At 45.9% G+C, this 24,217-nt stretch overlaps 2 protein-coding genes and 1 long non-coding RNA gene across 4 annotated transcripts in view; 1 reads left to right on the forward strand and 2 right to left on the reverse strand.

The window, feature by feature from the left end:
• The window catches only part of bmp8a (bone morphogenetic protein 8a), a 165,784-nt gene that overhangs the window by 64,686 nt on the left and 76,881 nt on the right, over window positions 1-24,217 (forward strand). The gene's annotated exons all lie outside the window — the stretch shown is intronic.
• Window positions 1,299-3,407, reverse strand: LOC306839414. The gene is made up of 3 exons (XR_013781188.1): window positions 3,041-3,407; window positions 1,845-2,073; window positions 1,299-1,643 (listed from the first exon to the last, which is right to left on the reverse strand). It is a non-coding gene; the product is annotated as an uncharacterized lncRNA (long non-coding RNA).
• erf (Ets2 repressor factor) overlaps window positions 3,612-24,217 on the reverse strand; it is a 39,234-nt gene continuing 18,628 nt past the window's right edge. Inside the window, exons 2-6 of one of the 2 annotated variants that reach the window (XM_079368120.1) lie at window positions 19,382-19,616; window positions 12,787-12,899; window positions 9,990-10,891; window positions 9,427-9,891; window positions 3,612-3,701 (exon numbers count right to left, since the gene is read on the reverse strand). In XM_079368120.1, coding sequence (XP_079224246.1) covers window positions 3,657-3,701; window positions 9,427-9,891; window positions 9,990-10,891; window positions 12,787-12,899; window positions 19,382-19,616 — 1,760 coding nt within the window. In that variant the 3' untranslated portion in view covers window positions 3,612-3,656. Of the gene's footprint in view, window positions 3,702-7,277; window positions 9,892-9,989; window positions 10,892-12,786; window positions 12,900-19,381; window positions 19,617-24,217 lie in introns of those variants that run through there. The other variant, XM_079368119.1, reaches the window with a different exon arrangement.

The raw sequence follows: 24,217 nt of genomic DNA on the forward strand, positions 1-24,217 counted from the left end.
CGGCAACTCAAGTCCTTACAGAGTGAGCGACTGCCGCTCAGTCTCAAGACACTTTAGAGAAAGCAGGTAAAAGACACGATGAGCACGAAGCAGCGTCAGAAAAGCCTTTTATAAAGTCACTCGTGTGACTCAGTTCAAATGAACGATCCAGTTATCCTGTTCAGACGTGATCCACACGAGTCCCTTCTCTTTACTCTTCATGCTCTGTGAGGGAAAAGTGACACCATGCTCAGTTTTAGTCACTTCTACAAAATGCTGCAGTAGCGTCTCGTGCTCAGTAGATGGCGTCGTTTCCTGTCGTTAAGATTCTCAGGCCTGCGAGCATGTGTTCCTCCATGTTCCTCCAATCTGTCAACTGAGTGCAGAAGAACCACCAGTGATCTTTTTAATGCGTGCTGCCGATGTAATGAAAGGCTGAATGAAGCTGGATGGAGGTGTGATGAGATGCGTGAAAGGTACGGAGGATGACGGCGTGTTTGAGGGGCAGCAGGTCTGAGCAGCGGCGGCGAGCGGATGTTCTCTCCTTGTGCCTCCCACAGATAATGAATCCTTATTACTGAGGAGGCTGCACTGAACCACGAGGACAATCCGAGGCCAGAAATACACTCACACGCCTGCTGCTGCTGCTGCTGCTGCTGCTGCTGCTGCTGCTGCTGCTGCTGCTGCTGCTGCTGCTGCTGCTGCTGCTGCACAGGTACTCAACTATCAGGATGTAATCCTCCACACACACACACACACACACACACACACACACACACACACACACACACTGACTGACTAAAAACACATCAAAACACCTATTTTACATTTATTTGGGAGATTTTTTCTTTGAAGGATATTTATGGGGCCTTTTTGCCTTTAATGGAGAGGGACAGCTGAACAGACATGTTGGGAGGAGAGAGAGGGGGGCGAGCGACATGACCGCCAGGCTATCAGCGATCCATTTAAGGGCTTTTTGTGACTTTTTTTTTTTTTTTCCAGAGACAGGACAAATGATAGAGTGAGAAACCGGGCAGGGAGAGGGAGAGGGAGAGGGAGAGGGAGAGAGAGAGGGAGGGAGGGAGGGGGAGAGAGAGAGAGAGAGAGAGAGAGAGGGGAAAGGAGCGACAGGTGAGATTCAAACCTGGACCGCCTGCTCTTGAGGACTTAAGATTTTAGGTGCACATTCGGCTCACTGTATAAATCCTTAATACCGTCAGTAATAATTACAACTATTGGATTCTTGTCTTTTTTATATTTGAGGATCAGTAAAAGATGGGCACATTAAAACAACAGGAAGCAGAGAGAAGTAGAGAACGAAGAATGGAAATAGAAGGAGAAATAAAAGCAGCTGGAGAGTTTGAGCAGGTTTTTATCTGGAGGAAGAAACTCATAGAAGCATTTTGTCTTTTCAGAGCCTGTGATGTGACGTCATCCCGCTCTTCATCTTCATCTTCATCTCATCATCATGTTTTTAATTCTTACCTGCCTTTTCAGGCATCCTGTACCTAAAGTTTAATAAAGGAAAGTGCCTTCATTTTTGAGCACTCCTCTGTACCTCTAGAGAACTGTCTGAAATCCTCCTGACCTGGTTGTTCACACATGCACCTCGCAGGGGGGAGACTGACCCGGTCCGATGGGGGATGGGGGGGGGCCGGGGGGGCCTCCTGAGGCAAGACATGACGTATAAAGAATTATGCAGACGAAGCGGTCGAAGCAACAGAGTCCACGACGCGATGATGAGAATATTTGATACTGCTGGATAAAGCAGTATATATATATATATATATATATATATATATATATATATATATATATATATATATATATATATAAGACATGTTTCTGTTTATCACGTGTCTCACCAGGTTTTAAATGTCGGGGGTCCTGTGCTTTCACCGTGACCTGCTGGTGAAAGTGAAGGCGGAGTCCCAGCAGGAGTCCAGCTACAATGCATGATAATTAGCCTTCTGTTGTGATCTGGTTTCTGTCTCAGGCTCTCTGGACCGTGACCTTTGACCTGGTCCCACAGCCAGACAACAATCCCTCTCGGCTTGAGGCCAAACAGCCCGTCAATCAGCCTCGAACAGAATGCTGGGGAGTGGAGAGACACAGAGCGAGAGAGAGAGAGAGAGAGAGAGGGAGAGAGAGAGAGAGAGAGAGAGGCATCAAGGCTGGACGTCAGGCGAGACAAGAAATCTTTTACAGGGTTTTTAAAATGACAAAACAAAGAGGCCGGCTAAATGAGGAAGGTATTAAGAAGCTGGGTAAAGAGAGGTGATGCTGTTAGTCATGGGTCAAACGTCTGCGAGAAGCACATTATGAAGCACTACAGAAAAGTAAGTGGAGTAAATGTAACCCCAAAAACCTGTGATTCATGTGACATGGATATTACGTGTTCCTGTTTTTGGAGTTAACTTTAGTAGCATATAGTTCATCTTTAAAAACATTTATTGCAAATCTTTTAAATTTTAGAATTTATTTGATGCCTAAAGACACAATTTTATTGTATGGAAATAACCACAATAATTTACAACAGACGATTAACCTCTTAATACAACTTTGTACTTTAATATACATAATCTAAAATTATTATTGATGATTTGAAAATCTGTGTCTTTAATTTTATTTCTATTTTTGTTTTTTAGGATGGACTACATTATGGTTAAAGTATTTATAAAAAACAAACTACTCTGATTAAGTAGGTTAAATGACCTGAACGATGATTTTAATAACTTTAAAGAACAGGAACTTCCTGGAGGCTCAGCTGGTTGCCTAGCAACCACCCAAAACTCTTTACCACGTTTTTTCTATTTTGTTTTATTATATAAAATTTAAAACATTGATCTTTAGACTCTAAAGTCTGCCAGTCCCTCTAAAGGTGTGAAGTTCTGGCAGACTTAATTTATTTAGTGTTTTCAAACTGAACTAATAAAAGTGAAACTCCCTGCAGCCAATCAGGCTCATTTCACAAACCAAACTGTGACATTCACGAGCTGATTTATCAGCTACACTTCAGAGTTTCAGCTTTTTTTTACTTGAACATCATAAATTTAATTACCTTCCAAACGGATGACATCCTAAACAAAAAGTTTTTATGTAAACGATCTTCAGGGTTTAACTCAAATATCAAATCGACCCACGTGTTATTTCTCTGACAAGTCTCGCGAGAGTTTGTTGAGCCCCGTCCTGAGGTGAAGGTGTACTTCTTAAATCTGACAGCAGGTGGAGTCAGAGGTGCAGTGAGAATCAACTTATTCTTTCAGTATGAAAAGGTTATTAATTCACCTTCACATAAACCGGAAGTGTGAACTCAGCTCCTCCTTGTATTCATGTTTTGATTGGCTTAGTGTCTGAACATAAAGGGGTTTGTTCACTTCAGAAGTTAAATAAGGTTTGGGGGAAGAAACTGAAAATTAGAAAAAGAATATCAGAAATGTGTAGCTTAAATAAACTGTGAGCTGGTTTAAGTCTGCAGGGTAAATTAATAATATTAATAATATTAATAATTGAAGGATTCTCTCGTCTCAGTCTCTCGAAGATGAAGATCTGCAGGTTTCCCTGCTCAATTACGATTTTAACAGTGAATTGGAACAATATAAAATGAGCTATATGAAGGCTTGCATCGGTACTTACATGCTGCTGCAGCATCACAGCTTCAGACAGGAAGAGGCTGCTCAAACTGTAGAAGAAGAAGAAGAAGCAGGCCTCTCCTCTCGACCCTGTGGAGGTGGTGGGAGACAGGAGGAGGACGGCGAATCTGACAGGCGGCTCCATGAGCGACAGATACCAGAAGTCCTTCCTCCCAGTCAGCCAGTCTTAGTCCAGCATGCTCCCAGTACAACAGAACACTGAATAACTCCACTTTATCGTTTACAAGCCGAAGCAGGGACTCAGACTGTAGACCGGCCTCGGACACAAGTCCTAAAAGCTTTACATTAATCCCAATTTAATCAGATGTTACATTAACTGACATTTCTGTTCCCTCTCTGGATGTGTGAAGGGTCTTTTCCCTCCTCTCTGGCCTTTACTGACCAAGTTTGAAGAATGACGATGATCTTTATTAAGAGCAACAAAAGAGATTCTATCAGGAAGAAAACCAGAAGATGAAAAAAAAGAAAGAAAAGAAAAGGCGATTAAATGGTTACAGACTGATCCACCCACGTTAAGATAAACTGACGCTCTTATTAAGATTGATAAAAGGACTTCCACATTGTAAGATGGTCAACATGAAAACAATATTTGACGGGATGAAAACAGGTACTCGTAAGTTTACTCAACTCAAAGTGCTTTTTTTTTTTTTTTTTTTAAAGATATATTTCGGGGCTATTTGGGGGGGTTAAAGAAATCCTAAGAGAATAAACTGAATGTAAGCTGAATAAGCCGTGCAGCAGGAGCAGATTCTGCCCCTCTGATCAAACCCAAACAAGGAGCAGAGAGATCCCGTGAGGAGGGATGGGGGGGGGGGGGGGGGGGACAAACCGGAGCCTGATTCAAACCATGAGATGAAGCAGAAGATAAACTCACATCCTGTATGGAAGAGATTTGCCAGTCTGGTGAGTAATCAAAACTCTCATGTCGGCTGAAGTGAAAACATGAGGTGGGTGGATCTCCGAGCGTTTCATGTTGCAGAAACAATCAGCATCACAAACAGAAAAGGTTCACAGAGTGAAACTGCGAGGAGCTGAAGCCAATGAGATCCAGCGCTGTGCTCAGGGACACCAGACAAGTGTTCAAATGACTGCTTTTAAAACCAAGGCGGAGATGTGACGAGGATGTCCTCGCACAGAAAAAAGCCTCCTGAATGTTTCCCTTTGTCACGACCAAATCTGTTCCGTCAAGGTCTTTCTCTCGCAGACGGGGACGATTACATCCATCACGTCCGACCTGCGGCTGCACGAAGCTTCCAGAGGGGAGAGGCAGGACCGGGCCGATGAGAGAGCAGAGGTCGGACTCTGGTGAATTATTAGCGTGTTCCTTTTAATTAGATTTCTTTAGGCCTTCGAGAGAGAGAGCTAAAAAGTGTCTGAAAATTTGGTTTTTTTTGTGCCTTTAGTTCAGAGACTGAACAGAGTCAGATATTTGAGAGAGAGAGAGAGAGAGGGAGGGAGGGAGGGAAGGAGCTGCAGGTCAGACTTGAACCCGGCCCGCCTGCTCGGAGGTCTAAAGTCTCCGTACATGGGGGTAGTCGTACTGAACACTTGGCTCCCAGCACCCCCGATGATTTCATATCAAAGATTAAGACCAAACAAATTCTACAGAAGCCCTGAGCGGACACACTGAACATGTTTGACTCCGTTTCCCTCTGATGACGAATGAACGTCGAGGATGAAAACTGTTCTTCACATCACGATTGTTTCCACGTGTTACACGATGCGTGAGGTCTAAACACATCTGGGTCACAGTTTGAGGTTTTGATGAGAGGCTCAGCTTCACCTGGTCGTCTTCCCGTGATTCCCCGCCAGCCTTTTGCTGCTCTTTTGATTGAGAGCCTCCTGGTGGCAGAATCTACACACTGCGCCTTTAATAGTTTATTTCCACATTAAAGAAGGACAAAAACACAGACATCCATTTTGAACTTTTTTTTTTTTTTTTTTTTTTAATGAACCCTGATTATTGTTTAATTACAAATGAAGATGAACAGATAGAAGAGAAACAGAAGTACAGGCGGTTCCCTCCATGATAAAAACAAAAAAGTCTCCGCCCCCTCCTCTGGAGTGACAGCTCGCCGCCGAGGTGGAACGAGAGAGGAGAGACGGAGAGAGAACATTACAAATAATACATGGTTAAACAGTACAAAGCTCTTTTTTTCTTACACAATCCTCCACAATTGGAAAAAAAAAAAAAAAAAAGATATATACATAACATGAAAAAAATGAAAACAAACGTCTCGTCCCCTGCTGTATATCATGTTGGGGATTATGTGACCCTCCTCTTGTCCATGGTAACACGGTTATAAAATCAGCATGAGTACAAAATGAAAAGAAAAGACTGCACTGGAGCCAACTGGTTGAAGTTCATGGGAAAGAGTGCAAAAAAAAAAAAAAAAAAACTCAGAAAAACCAGTCGTGCATGGAGACGAGAGCGGGCCGTCCAAGAGGGTACAAAAGAATCAAAAGGTTAATAATATAATAATTACAGAGTAACAGTAATATGTCTGAAGAGGATGAGGGGAAACTCTTCTCTGGTTCTACAAAGACGACGGGTAAGGCAGCGCAGGTGGAACCTTCAGCTTCACGTGGTCGATCTGTTTTCCTCTCTCTCATTTATGTCCTTTAACTTTCCTCGAGTGTTTTCCGCACAGGCTCATTACGCAACCTCCGCTGACGATAAGTGACTGATTTAAGACGCAGGAGGAGGAGGAGGAGGAGGAAGAAGCCGACCACGAGGAAAGATTTCAGAGAAAAAGAGATTTAACCTTTTATCAAAAACGACGGCGTGCGTTTCATCCACACACCAGCACGGAGCGCGTCCCACGACTAATTTGGGACTTTGTAACCGAGGCAGGGACTTTAGACTATCCAACGCAAAGCACATTAAATAATTGTTTATGTGTGGAAGGCCGTAACCATAGAAACCACACACACACACACACAGCTCAAAATGATGGAGTCAGATTACGGGAAGTCCCTCTCTCTCTCCACAGAGGTTTGTGATGTCATTTCCTGTGTGTGTGTGTGTTCAGTGTAAATGTGTTTAATAGTGCCTGAGTGTGTGTGTGTGAGTAAATGTGTGTTTAATTGTATGTGTGTGTGTGTGTGTGAGTAAATGTGTGTAGTTTCTATGGTTTGCCGTCTAACCCGGAGAGACTGTGGGGGCGTCTGATGTCACGTGTGATGTCATGTTTCCCTTTATTCTTGCCACAGTAAAGCCTCACTCTAACCAGGATGGGGTGTGTGTGTGTGTGTGTGTGTGTGTGTGTGATCACACAGAGCGTGAGCTGAGCGCAGACTCCACTCTCAATCTGAAGGCCAGTCATTATCAGGCTGTCCGTGTCGTCCAATCAGAATCAGTCTGCTCTGAACACACGAGACCGTTTTTACACACCAGGGTCAAACTGTTGCAGACGGGTGGGGTTCATTATTATTTCATTGACAAATTAATTATTTCTGTGACCCTTTAAGCCCCGCCCGGCTGCGACTCTGTAAGCCCCGCCCGGCTGCGACTCTGTAAGCCCCGCCCGGCTGCGACTCTGTAAGCCCCGCCCGGCTGCGACTCTGTAAGCCCCGCCCGGCTGCGACTCTGTAAGCCCCGCCCGGCTGTGACAGAGTTCAGATGACTTGACCCGGGTCGGGTGGTTCTTAAATCCTCGTTCCCCTGAACGCTCAATAACTGTTGTTGTTTTTTAACTCTATAAATATAAAAGTGTGACAGTGGCGGGCTTCTGTGGCTGCAGCTCAACGGTCGACAGAAGGCAAGGGTGAGAAGGCAAAGGCTGAATTACACTGGTATTAATAATAATATGCCCGTTAGAATATATACACATCTTTACCGTTAAAAATAGCAGGAGTCTCCTCGGATTTGTATCAAATGACCATATTGAAATATAATATTTGAATTCAATATATAATTGAATAAAATATATATGTGTAGATTTACTTTACTCTGTGTCTCTTTTACAAAAAGATGAAGGCATGTCGGCTGTGTGTGGGTGTCGGGGGGGCTGATTCATAAAAAAGGCACAATTTTATATTTTCTTTGTTCGTTAAAATGGGCTTTTTTTTTTTTCTTCTTCTAGTTAAACGGAGTTATTAAAACATTGTAGTAAAAATAATTTGTTTATCGATATCTCAGTGAAGGCTTGCCTGAGTTAACCTCGATGCTCAACATTCGATACACGCTTCCCGCTCGCCGGCTCAACACTCAGCCAATCGTTTCTTCCTTGAAACGTCACATGATCAGATCACTGCAAAAGCCCCGCCCCCTCCCCCCCCCCCCCCCCCCCCCCCCAAAAAAAAACAACTAAATACTGTCCGAGTCTGAGAGGCACGAGCATCAAAAAGAACGAGAGGAAACAAAGAGGGGGGGATGCAGACGAGAGCCGCTGATCTGTTTGTTTGAGGGAGAAAAACACGAGCAGGGACGCACGCCCTCAGCGTCCTCGCGTCCTCGAGTCCACACACACACACACACACACACGTCCAGAGACGAGTGTGTGTGATTACAGCCTGGCAGGAAGCTGCTTCCTCCACGAGTGATGAGAAAAAGGAGCAGAAGAATCCGGCTGCTTTGTTTTTATCTTCTGTACATTTTGAAACCGAGTCAAATTCTCCGGCTGTCAGACGTCTCTGAACGCTGAGACGCGCGAGAGGTCAGAGTTCATCGTCACGTCTTGGTTCGACCGCTCTCTGGGATCCCGCCCTCGTTCCCAGTCTTTTTCAACGCCGTAGTGACGAGCTGAGGACGAGGCGGTCGGCGTGGCGTCGGAGCTGCTTCCTGCAGAAAAAAGACTGATTGGAGGGTTTCTTTCTCAATCAGCTCTTGAAAGGAGAAAAAAAAAAAGTATTCCTCTTCATCGTTTTAAGATCCATTTTACATCCTCTCACTGCCCTCCATCTTGTACGTGACTGCATGCTGATGGGAGCAGACAGAGAGGCACTTCTGTAATCTCTATCAGGGCTGGTGAAAGTGTTTCTTAGTAACGTTAGGTGGAGAACAGATAATGGCTCACTGACTTCGAGTGGGCCAGACATGGGGGAGGAAACTCATCAAATCCACCGCTGTACAAGTCAGAGTTTTCACTCTTCAGGGTTGAACTGCGTCTGCAGACGCGCGCTGAGACACGGCTGTGAGGTTTACGGCCTGACGAGGAGTCACTCCTTCTTCAGTTTGAGAATAAAACAGGTTCTCTGCTGCAGCTTTTAAGGACAGGCGGTGCAGTAAGACAGAGGCTACATAAACATCTGTGTTTATAGTTTTACATTGACCATCGCTGTCCAGTCACCTGTTGCAGACGAGCTGAACGTGCAGATGTGTGTTGGGAACAGAAGACAACCAGGCCGAAGCTTCTGGTTGTTTTTAATCAAACGTTTGAAATATGCAGCCGCAGTGGGACGAGAGACTGCTGGTGAAAAGATCAGTTCTAATCTGATCTCTGATCTTTAAGGTGATAAAGACGTTTGCGGCCACGCCAAACGATTTAAACGAGATGTTTTCACGTTGTCAGACCAGATCACGTCTGCGGGGATCAGGAGCCGCGGGGCATGAGGGTCTGTGTAGATCTATGTTTGTGTAAGATTCAGAGAGCTGGGTTTGTGTGTCGGTGTCGTCCTCGCCCGCGTGTGCGCGTGACGCTCAGCAGCCCGTGTTCTCCAGAGACAGCTGCGCCGTAGCTCTCTGCAGCTCTGAGCTCGCTCTGCGCTGGGTGGGAGGAGGCGGTAGCATCAACCCCAAGATAACACCACCTCCTCCTCCCCCGTTCTCCATCTCCCCCCCTCTCCTGCCTACCTCCTCTCTCTTCCTCTCCGCCTCCTCCTCTCCGTCGGCCCTCACTTTCTTGTCCTCCGCCTCGTCCCTCTCCCCGTCGGCCTCCATCTTCTGGTCCTCGCTCCAGCGGCGTTTGAAGCGAAGCTTGAGCGGGATGCAACGCGTGCCTCCGGGGCTGATGGGAGACGCCTGACCCGGCTCGCTCTTCAGGGCGAGCAGAGGGAGGGCGGGGCCGCTGACGCCGATGGGAGTGGCGGGAGTCTTGAAGACGTCATCGTCGGGGTCTTCCTCGGGGCTGGTTTGCGGCGGAGCAGGGAGCCTGTTTCCGTTCGCTCGGTGATGGTTGTTCAGCTGGTGGTGATTGTGATGAGCGGTCCGGGTGAAGATGTCCCCGTCATCGTCCTCGTTGTGATTGAGCTCATCGTCCTCGCTGATGTCGGTCACCTCCACCTCTTCTTCTGACTCGATGTCTGATATGGGCTCCACCTGCAGGGAGGGAACAAAGACAATGTAAGCGTCTCCCTGACTGGACGTTGATCACGAACATAAATGATACATTTTGTGCTTTGAGTCTGCAGTCTCACCTTTATCTTCGGAGGCCCTGCGCTGTTTAAATGAGCCGACCCTATGAACGGGGATGACTGGCTGGAGGAAGAGGAGGAGGAAGAAGCAGCCAATGAGCTCCCTGAATCTTTCTGTTTGCGCCCCAGCGGAGGCGGCTGCAGCTTGAACTTGAACGGCGATGGGTGCTGCTGCTGCTGGCCGTCCTCTCCGCCTCCTTGCTGCTGACTGAGCGGGTGAGACAGCGGCAGGGACGGGCCGTGCAGGAGGTGGGCCGCCGACTTCTCCAGGGTGGGGCGGTGGGGCTGAGGGATGACGATGTTGGGGTAGTGGAGGAAGGCTCGGGGGCTGAGGTGATAGTTGTAGACGGACTGGGTGTGGGCCTGCAGGTAGTGCTTCATGTCCTCCGGGTTGAAGGAGAAATGGGAACCCATCATGGGGGAGGACAGGGAGGGGGACGGGGTGTAGGCAAGGTGGGGAGTGGGGGTCATGGATAAGGCTGGGGAAAGAGTAGGGGCCAAGAGACCTCCAGGGCCGGGCAGGGGGGACACAGGGAATGGAGACATGGGGTCTTGGTGGACTCTGTGGGCCGGTCTGGGCAGCCCAGCAGGGTTGTGGGCCCCGCCGTAGACCCTGAAGAGAGAATCATGAGGCAGGCGGGGGGGCAGCAGGCCCCTGAAGCCCCTGTCTGGCCCCACGCCTCGCTCCTCGGCTCCCACGGCCTCCTCCAGCTCAGAGTTGGTGGAGGTGCCGTCGCTGCAGTCGCTCACCGAGCCGCGGGCCATGCGGCGAGCCACGCTGCTGAACATGCCGGGGCTGCGCAGCTCCTCGCTGGAGGACAGGATGTCTGACGGCGTGGAGGGCGGGAAACGGAAGTGAGTGCCTCCTGTTGGTACCGGAGGGGCGCTCTGAGGGACTCCTCGACCTGCGACACACAAAGACCAGGAGAAGTCAGCAGGGTCACAAACCAATGAGAAGAAATGACAGCACAGACGGGAAAAAGAGGATGTTTGGAAAGTGATGCCAGAGAAGTCTAAATATTAGATCACGATTATAAAGTTGCACAAGAAACAAAAAATAAATGAGCTTTTAATAAATGCTCCTTCCTCTTTAGATTTTAAGCAGAACGCCCTCCTGCCTGAGACTTTGTGTTTCTCCACAGAAGCTGCTACAGCAGACTCTTCTCTCATCGTGTCTGTAAACGAGGATTGTTTTGATTGGTGAAATATCAGTTTCAGATACACACGTTTTTTTTTTGTAGTGTTTGAACACAGTTTTAATTATTATTATCTTTTTAAGGGGATTATTGAAAAATTAGATTTTAGAGGAGATGCTTCTGTTTCGGGCTGTGGCTCAGAGGTTGGGGGTTCGATCCCCAGCTCCTGCAGCCACATGTCCGGTGTGTCCTTAGGGAAAACACCTTTAAGTTGTCTCCATCATCAGCGTGTGAATGTCGTCCTGCTTTGTATTCAGAGAGGAAACTCTGATAACTGAGAACTCAGTACGAGCTGCCATGGAAGAAAAGTGTTTTTATATTTTTGGGCAGACGAGCATTTTAAACTAAAGAGAAAGGGGAAAAGTAACTAAAGAGGGTCGGTCACATGTCTCTCATAAATCCAACTATTTTACCCAGAGGGTCACAGGCCCTCAGAAAGAAAACACTCGGTTACACAAAGCCACAAATTCCCCCTGATTCAGCCCCTCCTCTCCCTCGCTCTCCTGCCAAGGAGACTGTGGCACTGCAATAAATTCTTGGCATCCGCGCACGTGCCAGAATTAAATATTGGAAAAGTCGCTCTCGCTGCCATCACAAACATGGGTTGGGTTCCTCTGTTTTTTTCCAGTGTGTTTGTGGGTCTCTCAGTACAAAAAAAAAAAAAAAGGACACATCTAACGGCCATGTGTGTCAGAGACGATGAGGGGAAAGTGTGTGTTTGTCAGGGTCTCTGGTGGAGCGTCAATCCAGATGGACTTAAGTTTGTCTGCGTGTGTGTAACCGTCGTATCACAACATGTCAGCGCGCCGACCACATCACACGGAGGCTATAATTAAAGTTTGGTGCCGTGCACTTCTGTCACCCAGCATATGGGCCGTGTTTGCACTGGGTGGCCGGGACCAGAACGACAGGCGACGTGAGGGATGGGAGGAGAGGGACACACGGGGACGTCTTAAAAAACACACAAGCACAAAACCCAGGAACATCACACACACACACACACACACACACACACACACACACACACACACACACACACACTACGTCCAAGACTCTGTCGCCTGAGACTGTGATGCTTCTTATTCAAGTCGGCTGCATGAAATTAACTTAGAAATCCAGGAAGGTGATTGAAGTCCTCCTAAAGTGTTTATTGTGACGCAAAACTCAAACAAGTCTTCATCTTTAAAGTTTATTGTGGCAGCTCAGCCACATCAGGCTCCTCAGAGAGAATATCAGCTCGTGATTGGCTGCTTTAACATTCAGAGTATTACAATGACCACATCTCTCACAGGTGCTGTTACACAGCTCGGGCCGCCATCACGTCTTTGAACGTTCTTATCGACTCTGCAGCAGCGTCATATTTTTGTCCCTCTCTGTGAATTCACATCAAGTTTGGTCTTCAGGGAAGCACGGCGCAGCAGGAGCTCCACGTACACACACACACACACACACACACACACACACACACACAGCGGTGCAGAGGGAGGATCACTTCGTCCCTGCTCCACATCTCTTTATTTGCTTCGTTAATAATCACAGTCTCTCTCTCTCTAAATGAGCCGAGTAAGTGCTGCTTTAACCAGCAGGAATGTCGGGACACGTACCGGAGCCCATGTCGATGAAGGGGTAGTTCACCAGCACCAGTTTGTTGAAGTTGAACTTGTAGGTGAATCTCTTCCCTTTGGTCTTGTGCAGGATCCTCTTGTTGTAGTAGTATCTGAAACGAGACAGACGGAAACAGTGTTATCTTTCAGCGACGTAAACGCATCATCCACAACATGTCGTAAGTCTCCGATTATGACCACAGCTTGATTTCACCAAATGGCTTCAAAAAAACAACCTGTGAAACCATGATTAACCACCACTGCTACTATGAAGCACATTTTTCCAGCTGACTCACAGCTTTGGAGCCGCGCTGTCATTATTCAAACTGATCAACAAATCACTGCACTCATTATTCTCTCATAGACCTGTTTGATCCCCGCATGTGGACCATTAATAAACCCGAGAGACTCGATTGGTCACAGAGTTTAAGGCTGCCAAAATGTCTGATGTTCTGTCGCTTTACTTCATTACTAACAAGCATCAGATCATGAACAGACACACTAAAGAAAAGATCTTCAGCCATATTTCCATGTTTTAGTAAAAGAGACGGAGCACAAGATCAGGGCAACATCTCGAAGCCGTGCCTGAACGTGTTTGTGCATTTTAAACGGGAGCTGGCCTGTCATCAAAAACAACAAATACTGTTTGTCTAAGAACGGTTGGATTAAGTTAGTGGCAGATGTTTGTTGGCGAGGGTGCGATTGAATTAATGTCTCGTTTCATGGTTTCTATTCAGAAATAATAATAATAACAATTTGAATGAAGATAGCATTGAAATCAAAAGAGCTGCATGATCTGAGACACGCCTGTCTTTGCTTTGTTCGTCTCGTCAGACATTAGTCATGACCCTGATCAACCTGTTGATTCGTTTTGATTTGCAGCTCAGCGGGTTTGGCTTCTTGGAGAAAGAATAAAACGGAACTTTTTTTGTTGTTGTAGGAGATCAAACATGCAGAAAAGAAGCCAGTGGCCGGATTTGAACCCGGGCCGCCCTCCTGGAGGACTAAAGTCCCCGTACACGGGGCGCCTGCACAAACCACTACATCGATATTGTTGTGAATTCATGAATCTTTGTCAAACATGTCGACACTCTGACTTCACTTGTTCCGTAATGATTGCTGCACGATGTCAGAGTTCATAATAAAACAGGAAGTGTTATCCATGAAACACCAGACACGGTAACTAGGTAAATCTACATTTGCAAACAACTGAAGAAGAAGAAGAAAAAAAAAAATCCTGCAGCCAATCAGAACACACGGTTACATTCAAACTCGCTGTGTGATTACTTGAGGATGTGAGCGAGCCGCCTCTGATTGAGGCTTACACAGGAGGCTCCATTAGTGAGAGTGCATTAGTCATCGTCCACACACACACACACACACACACACACACACACACACACACACACACACACACACACACACACACACACACACACACACACACACACACACACACACACACACACACACACACACACACACACACACACACACACACAGGAGTGAATAGCAAGCAGCTGACAGCTCATCTAAAAAGATAAAATGGCTCCCTGTGACTCACCGATAGCCTCCGGACAAACCCACATTCATATTTTGTTTGAGAAAAACTTGTATGTCAGAGTTTCTCATTCAGACGAGACTGGCCACTTCATTCTGCAGATGTAACGTGTTATTCATCGTTTCCACGAGAAGCAGGCAGAGGCGAGCTCGGGGGAAGACTCTGATTGTTAAAACACAGATTGTCTTGAAAATGCAGTGGGACACATGTCTCCAGCTGAGAGCCCACACTTAAAGCATGTAAACGAGGGGCGTGGCTTCTGTTGGAGCACACAGGGGAGGAGGGCGGGTGCAGATGGAGCACTGAGGGAATGCTACTTTCAAAATCCAGCTAAATTAAAGTCCACACAAATCCGATTTCCCGACATTAAATCCCCCCTCACTCTCTCCAAGTGGGATTAAAAGTTACTCAAGGAAACAATTGCAAAAAGCATTCCAGCTTTGCCAAGTCCAAATCCTTCCTACCGGACCTTTCTGTGGCTCTCCACAGCGCTGCAAACACAACCTTGAGCATCGTCAACATGTAAACTAGATACGGCTCTTACAGCGTCTCTGCAGTAGTAGTGACGGTTGAAAAACGTTTGTCACAATGACGGGAGCCGTGGCCAGCTGTTCTCTGCCTCAGTGTGAACGCAGGATTAGTCACTGGTGTTTGGTTCAATAGAAAACAATGCAGAGCTGTAGTGAGAGAAGCAGGAGCTCATCCAGCCCCTTAATGACTCAATAAGTGAAGGGCCTCTTCTGATGGAGATGAATACTACGCACGCACGCACGGCCCGCCGCCCACACCGTCACATGGACGACAGGGCACACACAAAAACAGGATCACACACACAAAGGAGCAGGCACATGAACAACAAGCAGCACAAAAGGCAGGCAGGAAACATGGAAGTCATGACTGAACGGCTCCGCTCCAACAGGAGATGAGACATTTCCAGGCTGTTTACTGACGGCGTTCACGCCGATCTGATCGTTCAATAGTAAACCTCACAAACGACCCGGTGCAACACGTCATTACACAGACGCTGAGAGGAAGAAGGATGCAAGCACGGAGCGAGAGGAGGAGGAGACCACGGCTTTAAGTCTGATCGGACACACGGGTGCAGACAGGAAGTGACCAGAGGCGGCAGCATCAAAACCGTCCTCATCAGTATCAAACAAAACGTCCTCATCTCTGGTATCATTCAGAGCGTTGGCGTTCATGTAAGAGCTGGCTCTCTTGTGCCTGTCAACAGGTTGTTTTTAAACGTGCTTCTTACCTTCTTCACGGCACGTTTGAACACGCAACACACATTTCTGACTTCACGTAGAAAAGAAGAAAAAGTATTTTCTTTCTAAACCTTTTTATGTGGTCACTCTCAGAGGACGCCACTTTAACAAACATCACTGAAGATGTTTTTTTTTTTCTTCTTTCTACAACTACGTTTGTGTCATTTTTAATCTGGTGGAGGCTAAAAGTATAAACACACAAAAAGTGAGGGTGAGAATAAAGAGGACATGTTAATTGTCCACGCACAGCGACGAGCAGGTGCTAACATTATCTGGACTGTTTGTGCAGTAAAAGCTGAAAGGACATAATGTTCACAGCCGGGAGGATAGATGGATGGCACTGTGAATGAGTCGGGCAAAAGGCACATACATGTGAACACACACACACACACACACACACACACACACACACACACACACACACACACACACACACACACACACACACACACACACACACACACACACACACACACACACACACACACACACACACACACACACACACACACACACACACACACACACACACACACACACACACACACACACACAGTACTGAGTCAATGTGGGGGACAGCCTGTCTCACATACTGGGCCCAGGCTCGCTCCAGGCCTCCTGCTCTTTGAAGACCATTTGAACTTCCTTCAAATAAACTAGAAAGGACTTTGACAGTATAGACTCGACCTCTTATGTATTTAACACACACGCAGATAGATGTGTGCGTCTCTCAACACATGTCCTTTGTATGCACACACACACACACACACACACACACACACACACACACACACACACACACACACACACACACACTTCAAAGACGGAGCATCAATCAAAGAGTTCACGCGTGACGGAGCCGGCGCCTTCATGTAAAGACTTCAGAATTAATTAACAGCCTTTCCTTTATATGAAAAACTCCGGCTGAAGTAAGAAGTGAAACAGTGGCTGAGGCCGAGAACAAAGTCCCATCTCCTGCATTCACCTGCTCTGTAAACTTCTGCTACACCTCTGTGGGGTTTACACTCCATAATGACACAAGCTGTGAGAGAACAAAGCTCTCTGTGCATTAACAGGCTTTCTTTAACATTAGATTATGCCCGTTGTTCCACAAGTTGCATCACTTCAGACTTACAGAGAACCTGAAGCCTGTGCCTGTTGGCACAATGACACTGGTGATAGGTGATGGTAGCGCACGGCTAACGCACAAGGAATGAAATGCATCTTTCAGCTACACTTTATAGAAACAAAGTCTTTTTGTGTGCACAGACAAAACGTCTTCAACGTGTACAAACTGCTAAAAGAGTCGTTTTTATATTTGGTTCAGTTTACATTCCATCTGTTGAACGTTTCATCCTTATGTAACCATGTTAAGTCTGCGCTGTCCCTGATCAATTAATCATAGAAATAAAGCTATAATGATATATTACATAAGTAAGCATCATATATAATGGATCACATTGTGATCATTAAATGCCCTCATACAGGTTCAGAGGAGGTTCTGAGTCTTTAAATATGCAGCCGGAGACAAGAAAAGCTTTTAGCAACAAACAAGACACAGATGGGCTGGAGGAGGGCTGACATATAACAAGGTGTTAAGTGTACGTGTGTGTGTGTGTGCGCGCGCGCGTGTGTGTGTGATGAGGCTATGTAACTAGTCATCACCATGGAAAACTATAACCCACACCAACCTACAACACAGGAGGTGACAGTGACGGCGAGCGGTGCGTTTGTGTGTACACGAGAGAACAGACCGGCAGCTAAATAAAACTCTGCAGCATCCCACATGTGTTCTGTGCACGCTGGAGGTGTTTGTTTCTATATCTGCTGTCACCCTGGAGTATAAGCACGCAGCGCAGATGCACAACTCACGACTAAACAACAACAACAACAACAATTATTCTCGCCTGTCACATCCAACTTCTTTGCACCTGGACGTCGAGGAATCTAACAGAAAGGTTAGCGCAGCGTCGCTGTCTGACGCCTTTTCAGGACCATTTTACAAAGACTGAATCGTGCATGGTGAAAAGGTTAAACTACATTACTACCTCAGTGCTGCTGCTGGAAATGTAGAGGCAGAAACATTCGACATTGGAGCAGCTTTTATCTGCAGTGGTTGGTCTATCTGCAGACATTAAGGCTGTAAACTTACTATCACCTCAAACTTTTGCCTTTTTCTATCCTGAGAACTTACAGCTTCTGCATCACAGAGCGGAAACAGTGACAGCAGCTTTTCCTCCCCCGTTCTACCTGCTTCCTATATTTTCTGCAGGAGGATGAACATCCACTGGACTCGTTTACGTGACTGAACGTGCAGTTATTCCATGAAACATTTCCACACGTTTGTAAACAGAGAAAAGGACTTTTTGATTTGATTATGCTCCTTTAAAACAGCTGGGATGGACTTTTTTAATTTACACAAGATGAGGAAGATGCAAGAGAACGCCTGAGCTCCAGCAGAACTCGTATACCTTTCATTAGACGTTGCTAAAATGGCTTGAAAAGTACCTTGATGTTTTGCAAAGTAAAGTTAGTAACGTTGGAAATAAAGCTCAAGTGTCTCGAGATGTTTCCCAGATCTTTAAATTGTTTTACAAAGGAACCTAAAAAGAGAAGACGTCCTTCATCGACAGCGTTAACAGTCTGTATGTCTGAGAGTGCAGGTTTCTCTCTTCAGCCTCCGTTCATGAAAAGCCATGTGAGCTGGTTCTTACAGCTCGTGAAGTGCAGAGAAAGAAAGCAGCAGGACGGAGAACAGGCCGACACGTTTTGTTCAACGTCTGGTATGCAAGACTGTTTTTGTGTGAATGTACACACTGCTATCGCTTCCCTGACAAATTTACATTTATTATGAAATCAATATTGCAGGCTTTACTGACTTCAGCCTGGTTCATCTGGAGTTCAAAACAACATGACACCTGCGCCTGTAATTCAAGATTCATCCACCAAGCCCACAATCTGACTACTGAGGAGATGATAGTGGACAGGAACAACCTTAATATCAAGGTAAATGTCGCTAACGGTTACTAAAAGGTGTCTTGTGATTCCTTCCTGATCCGGCTTTGTTTACGTTGATGTTTGTCTGCAGGTTCTTCTCTTTCCTGTCTTTGTTGCTACTTTTTCTCTGCACATCGAGAACATGAAGAACAGAGCAAAGACCAGACTGTATGTCCTGTCCACTGTTTGAATCTAAGAGCGTCTATGAGTGTGTACGCGCAATCCTGTGATCACTTTTTATTAAGGACAGTTATTCCATTTGGAACCGATGCTTACTTTCAAACTCGCATCAAAAGTCGTTTTTCTGCACATTTTAATGAGCCCTCCTTCGTTCTAAACCACAAACCTCCAAGTTGTGTTTGCAGTCATCCTACAGCAGCAGCTTTGCCTTCTCGGACTTTCTCCCTTTTTGCTCGTGTCTATTTGGTTTAAAATACTCTTATGACTATGTCACGTGAAGTGCAAACTGGTGTCTGTGTGTGTGAACGACTGGACGGGACGGGAAAGTGTTTGACGGACATGATTTCTGTTCCCTTTCTTAAGGTGGAACCTGTAGCTTTAAGGTGTCACATCTGTGTTCAACAAACAAACGACAACATAAAAAATGAGTGAGTGAATGCAGGAAAAAGATGTATGAATAAGAATTCAGATAAAGTACTCAAACAGGGGGCAGGTGTAGATCTGCAGTTCACACGGAGGATGATGAAACGTAGATCATACGCAGCCTGCTGACCACATGAATTGAAAGTCGAAGTGTGGGGATTCTCACCTTAGCGCTCGGCTGAGCTTGTCGTAGTTCATCTGGGGTTTACACTTCCTGGCCCCCCACAAGCGCGCCACCTCATCTGGGTCCTTGATGACAAACTCTCCGTAGTCTCCCTGCCAGGCGATGACGTCGTGGTACTCCTCCTTCCTCAGCAGCTCCAGGATGAAGTGCCACAGCTGGATCTGTCTGGAGCCCGGGCTCGACTCCGGCTTGTAGGCCCAATCTGGGAAGGCGAACCCTGAGGGGAGGGGGAGAGAAGAGAGGGAGTTTAACTCGATGATCAAGAGCAAAGGCCAATAAAGAAACAGGATTAAAAAAAAAGGAAAAGGTGGGTTAAGTCCAGCTCTTTTATCCACTCAGCTCTGTTATTTGTCTTTAAATATTGATCCACTGCATGTGATAAACAACTGTCCTATTTGCGCTTACGTCAAACGTTGACGTCACTGCAGCCCATGTCAGTCATGACTTCGGAGTTTGTGCACATTTTTAGCCCCCCCCGAACAACAATGTTATTTTGGCCTCTGGCTTTTGAGTTACCAAAGTAAATGCTGTGTTATCTAAAGTATTCAAGTGTCTATCAACTTGACAACCTTAAGATGAGAGTGCTGGGAAATCCCAGAATCAAGGATGAAACATGTACGCTGAAATGCGTAACACATTTTGGTGTGAGGCTCGGCTGCGGCGTGAATCTCGAGCATTTCAGCGTAATCTGTTTCCACAGACCGCCGTCATATCAAACCTCCACAGCTATCGCCTTCAAAGCCTGAAAATCTGAGTTGTTTAAACAGATTAACAGGCCTTCAGATATGTGCAGACAAAATATAAGCTGTGGTTTTATAACTACTATCAGCGCACGCACACACACACACACACACACACACACACTATTATCCAACAGTTAAAAGTATAGGGTTTGAATTGTAAAGCAGTGGGTGGCAGTAAAAGACTCAACACCACTTGAACACAAGGCCATGTTGAAAGGCTGGATAGGAGAGGCGTAGTGACACACACTAACACACACTCTCACACACACACGCACCTCATTAGGACCAGATGTGCCTTGGAAATCAGGCTGAGAAAACTGAGGGTGGGAAACATATGGCCGCAATATAACAATGCTGAATTGTGTGTGTGTGTGTGTGTGTTTTTATAAGTGTAAAGAAACACACCATCCTAAATACCAAGGTTACAATCAGTTTCCCACACTCTCACAGAGTCTGTCAGATCTGCACAGCAGTGACAGTGAAGCGCTCCCTCCTGTGATCAGCCTATCAGCCTTTAAACAAACAAAAACAATAATACTTGTTTTCATTTAGATACAAGTGTGTTGACTTGCAGTGTGAGCCGTGTAAGAACATTCACAGCCACTGTGTGCATGACATGTGATTATCAGGACCAATAACCCAAAATGATGCTTGAAAGGACAGCTGAGTCAACCTGGCAGGTTTTATCAGAGCGTCTTTTTAAAACCGTCTTCCTGCAGCCGGCGGCCGCCTGGAGTAAAAGCAAAGCGACCTTTTTTGTGTGAGCACTTTGAGTTGAAAACTGTGAAATGTTCATGAAGTCGTTGTTGATCTATTCTCAGTAACAAACTCACATCCAGGACCACTCGCACGGTTTTCTTTTCCACTCCTTCTTTGTAATTCTTCCCGTCTGTTTTCAAATTAGCTTTTTTAAAAACAGCTGAAAAAAAGAAGACACCTGGCGACCCCAGGGGAAAGCAAACAGTGAAGACACATGGCGTCCAGAGGACAATATCATAAGGATTCAAATCCTTATGAGTCTATTTGTCTATATGACACAGTCAAAGTGATAAGGTATAAAACCTGAATCTAACATTTCGACACGGGTCTGTTACAGGGGGAGGTCGACGACCTGCTGCAGCCTGTGTGGACTGGAACTCCGTCACAGCAGGGAAGAAGGAACATCTGCTGGAAACAGATCGTGCCAGTCTCTCTGTGAAGGTGAGCAGTCGACAACTCCTGAGTGAGTCATGACATTCCTGCCCACATGGGTGGTTTGTCCCCCCCCCCCAAAAAATGGAAATGGTAACACTCTCTGTTAATCGTCATAAACTGCTTTTATAAAAAAGTTCAGCTGATATCAATAAAAACTTGATGCGTTTGATCAACGAGTGTTTCATTTACGGCCGGCCTCCACATGTGCTTCTCTTTATCCAGATAAAGATCACACTTTAATAGCAGGTGTAAACGGAGTCAAAATGAGTCATGGAAAAACTAATTAAGTCCAACATGATGAAACCAAAGTCCAATATCAGGTGTGCAGAGTGCAGCTGTGCGCACGTCTGACGACAATCTAAAGAAGGAGAAACAACACTGGGAGATGAAGCAGTCGTGGAAATACACGAGTGACTAAAAGAAGGAAAAAAAATAAACAGCAGAGACCAATGAGAACCTCATTCACATCATTTAAAGTTGAAAGGAAGTTATTTACAAAATAGACATTTTGTTAACACGCGTTAAACATGTCAAAACAGTCACACAGACCCTTTGAACTAAGACACAGAGATAGTCTTCACCTGTGTATCTTTAAAAGGTGTCATAGCACTAAACTCTGTTCGATGAAAAGCCAATGAACACATTTTAAAGACACACTTGACTCTGATGTCAATTGTGATACTGCTGAATGAAGACAAACCTACAGATACTGTAGATAATGCTATAGATACCTGATGTGTCACCTCTTCAAAAAGCATCAACACTGTGTCATGTACATGTTGCAATGATGCAGTAAACTTGCATTACAAAGCAGCATAAATGGACGTTTTAGATCATGTTGCATAAAAATAAGAATAGTTTTATGTAACATGTTCTGTTTTTCTTTTTTTCAAAGATCCAATTTAACAGGATTATGCAATCAATGAAATCCTGCAGGCAATTTGCTCGTGCCTGCAGGAAGCCTGCTATCAAAGGGTTAAAAAAAAAAAAAAAAATCCTAAAAAACAGACCGACTCCCAGTGACTAACTAACCACATGCTGCTATCTGATCTCCCATGGTGCTCGGAGAATGAGCCAAAAGACCGACAAGCTGCCCATGATGGCTGATAATAACTATTTGAAGGCAGATTACTAATGGGGTTCGAGCACATGATTCATGCAGCAGACAATGAGGCTCTTGTCGCTCGGGACAGGTTAGGCGTTGTGAAATAGACACAACATGCTGCTGCTGTATAATGGGGGTACACTGCTAATAAGCTGGAGAAAAAAAACCACACGTGAACATACAGTACACTTGCACGGATGCACGCTGACGCATATAAAACACAGCGGGAGCGGATTGAATCAAAGTGGGCGAGCTAATATCTCTCGTACCCACACACACACACCGTTACACAGACACACAACACAGGTTAGTGGGGAGAGGTAAGTGGGTTCATGCGTGGGTGCACAGAGCACACAGACAAAGAACACAGGAATAGCAACCATGCCCACTGCATGTGTTTGTGTGTGTGTTTGTGTGTGTGTGTTGCAGATGTCCCTGCTGACTCATAGCTTGTTCGTTCGTCGTTCACAGATTCCGCGTTTTTCTCCCCCTCAACACCACTGCCATCTCTTTCTTTTCTCTTCTCTTTCATTCTGTCCCTCCCTCGCTCAGCCTCTCCTAAGACACACCGTCTCCTAGCAACAAAAGCTTTTAGCACTAAAAATAAATGTCGGAGAGTCACGACAGACAAGACAAAATATGATTCAATAACAGAAACTTGCCAAAAGAGTTAAGAGTTTGGGCTGTGATCCAGAGAGCTGCAGTGTGAGGGTGTGATCTGTCTAAGGCTGCCTGGCCAGTGGAGACTTCTCTCTCCACAGCTTCACCTTCTAACTGTGTTTACAACTCCAAGGACACCATGGCCCGTCCTTAAAGCTCCGGAAAAATCCAGTTTCCACAAACACAGAGAGCCGAAAAATTCTGTACATTACATGTTGATCCAGAAATGGAAAATCAGACGCAGCTTTCTGCCCTGTGCACGAATGTTAGTCCAGCTGTATGTTCAGTGGTGGATATAATGTGAGTAAAAACAGAAGACAATCACATACATAAAGACATTCATTCAGTAAGAGAGAGACCTCGTCATTCCACTGAAACTATGACAAACCCTGAGACACCCACAATGTTTGTCGTTTTTTGCCCTAAAGCTAAGTGGTAAGTGAGGAAGCAACATTACTGTGACAGACTTACGACATGTTTACACTGAGCACGTCCCGCTTGTGTCCGCCTTCTTTGCTCCTGAAGTCACAAGTTCACAGATTCCCTTTGAGCTCGAAAAATAACCTTTAGTGAGACACTTACTATTTGTATTATTGTCTTTTCTTTAAGCTAACATCTTAAATCTTCAGGGTATAATTTACACTTTATTAATCCCACGAGGGGAAATTCGGTTTACACTCTGTCTAACACACACATAGGCCGAGATACACACTCATGCACAAACAGGGTTCTAGTGACATGCATTAATGGAGAGGTCTCAGAGTGAGGGGGCTGCCCACAGCGAGCGCTCCAGAGCAGTTTTGGGGTTCGGTGCCTTGCTCAGGGGCACCTCGGCAGTGCTCAGGAAATGGACTGGCACCTCTCCAGCTACCAGACCAGTTTCCGGACTTGCTCCGTGCCGGGACTTGAACCGGCGACCCTCCGGTTCCCAACCCAAGTCCCTACAGACTGAGCTACTGCCGCCCCAATGTGGAAATCAACTACCTTTAAAAAATACATTGTTGTCCCTTGCTGGGTTACATAGAGGCGTTTGTCAAATTTAGAGGGCGAGAAATGACAGAAATGTTCACTCGTTCTTCTCGTCGCTGACATTTTTGTAATTTATGCGTCATGATG

Source organism: Symphodus melops (genome assembly GCF_947650265.1).
Source record: "Symphodus melops genome assembly, chromosome: 18".
In the NCBI taxonomy this organism is placed as follows: domain Eukaryota; kingdom Metazoa; phylum Chordata; class Actinopteri; order Labriformes; family Labridae; genus Symphodus; species Symphodus melops.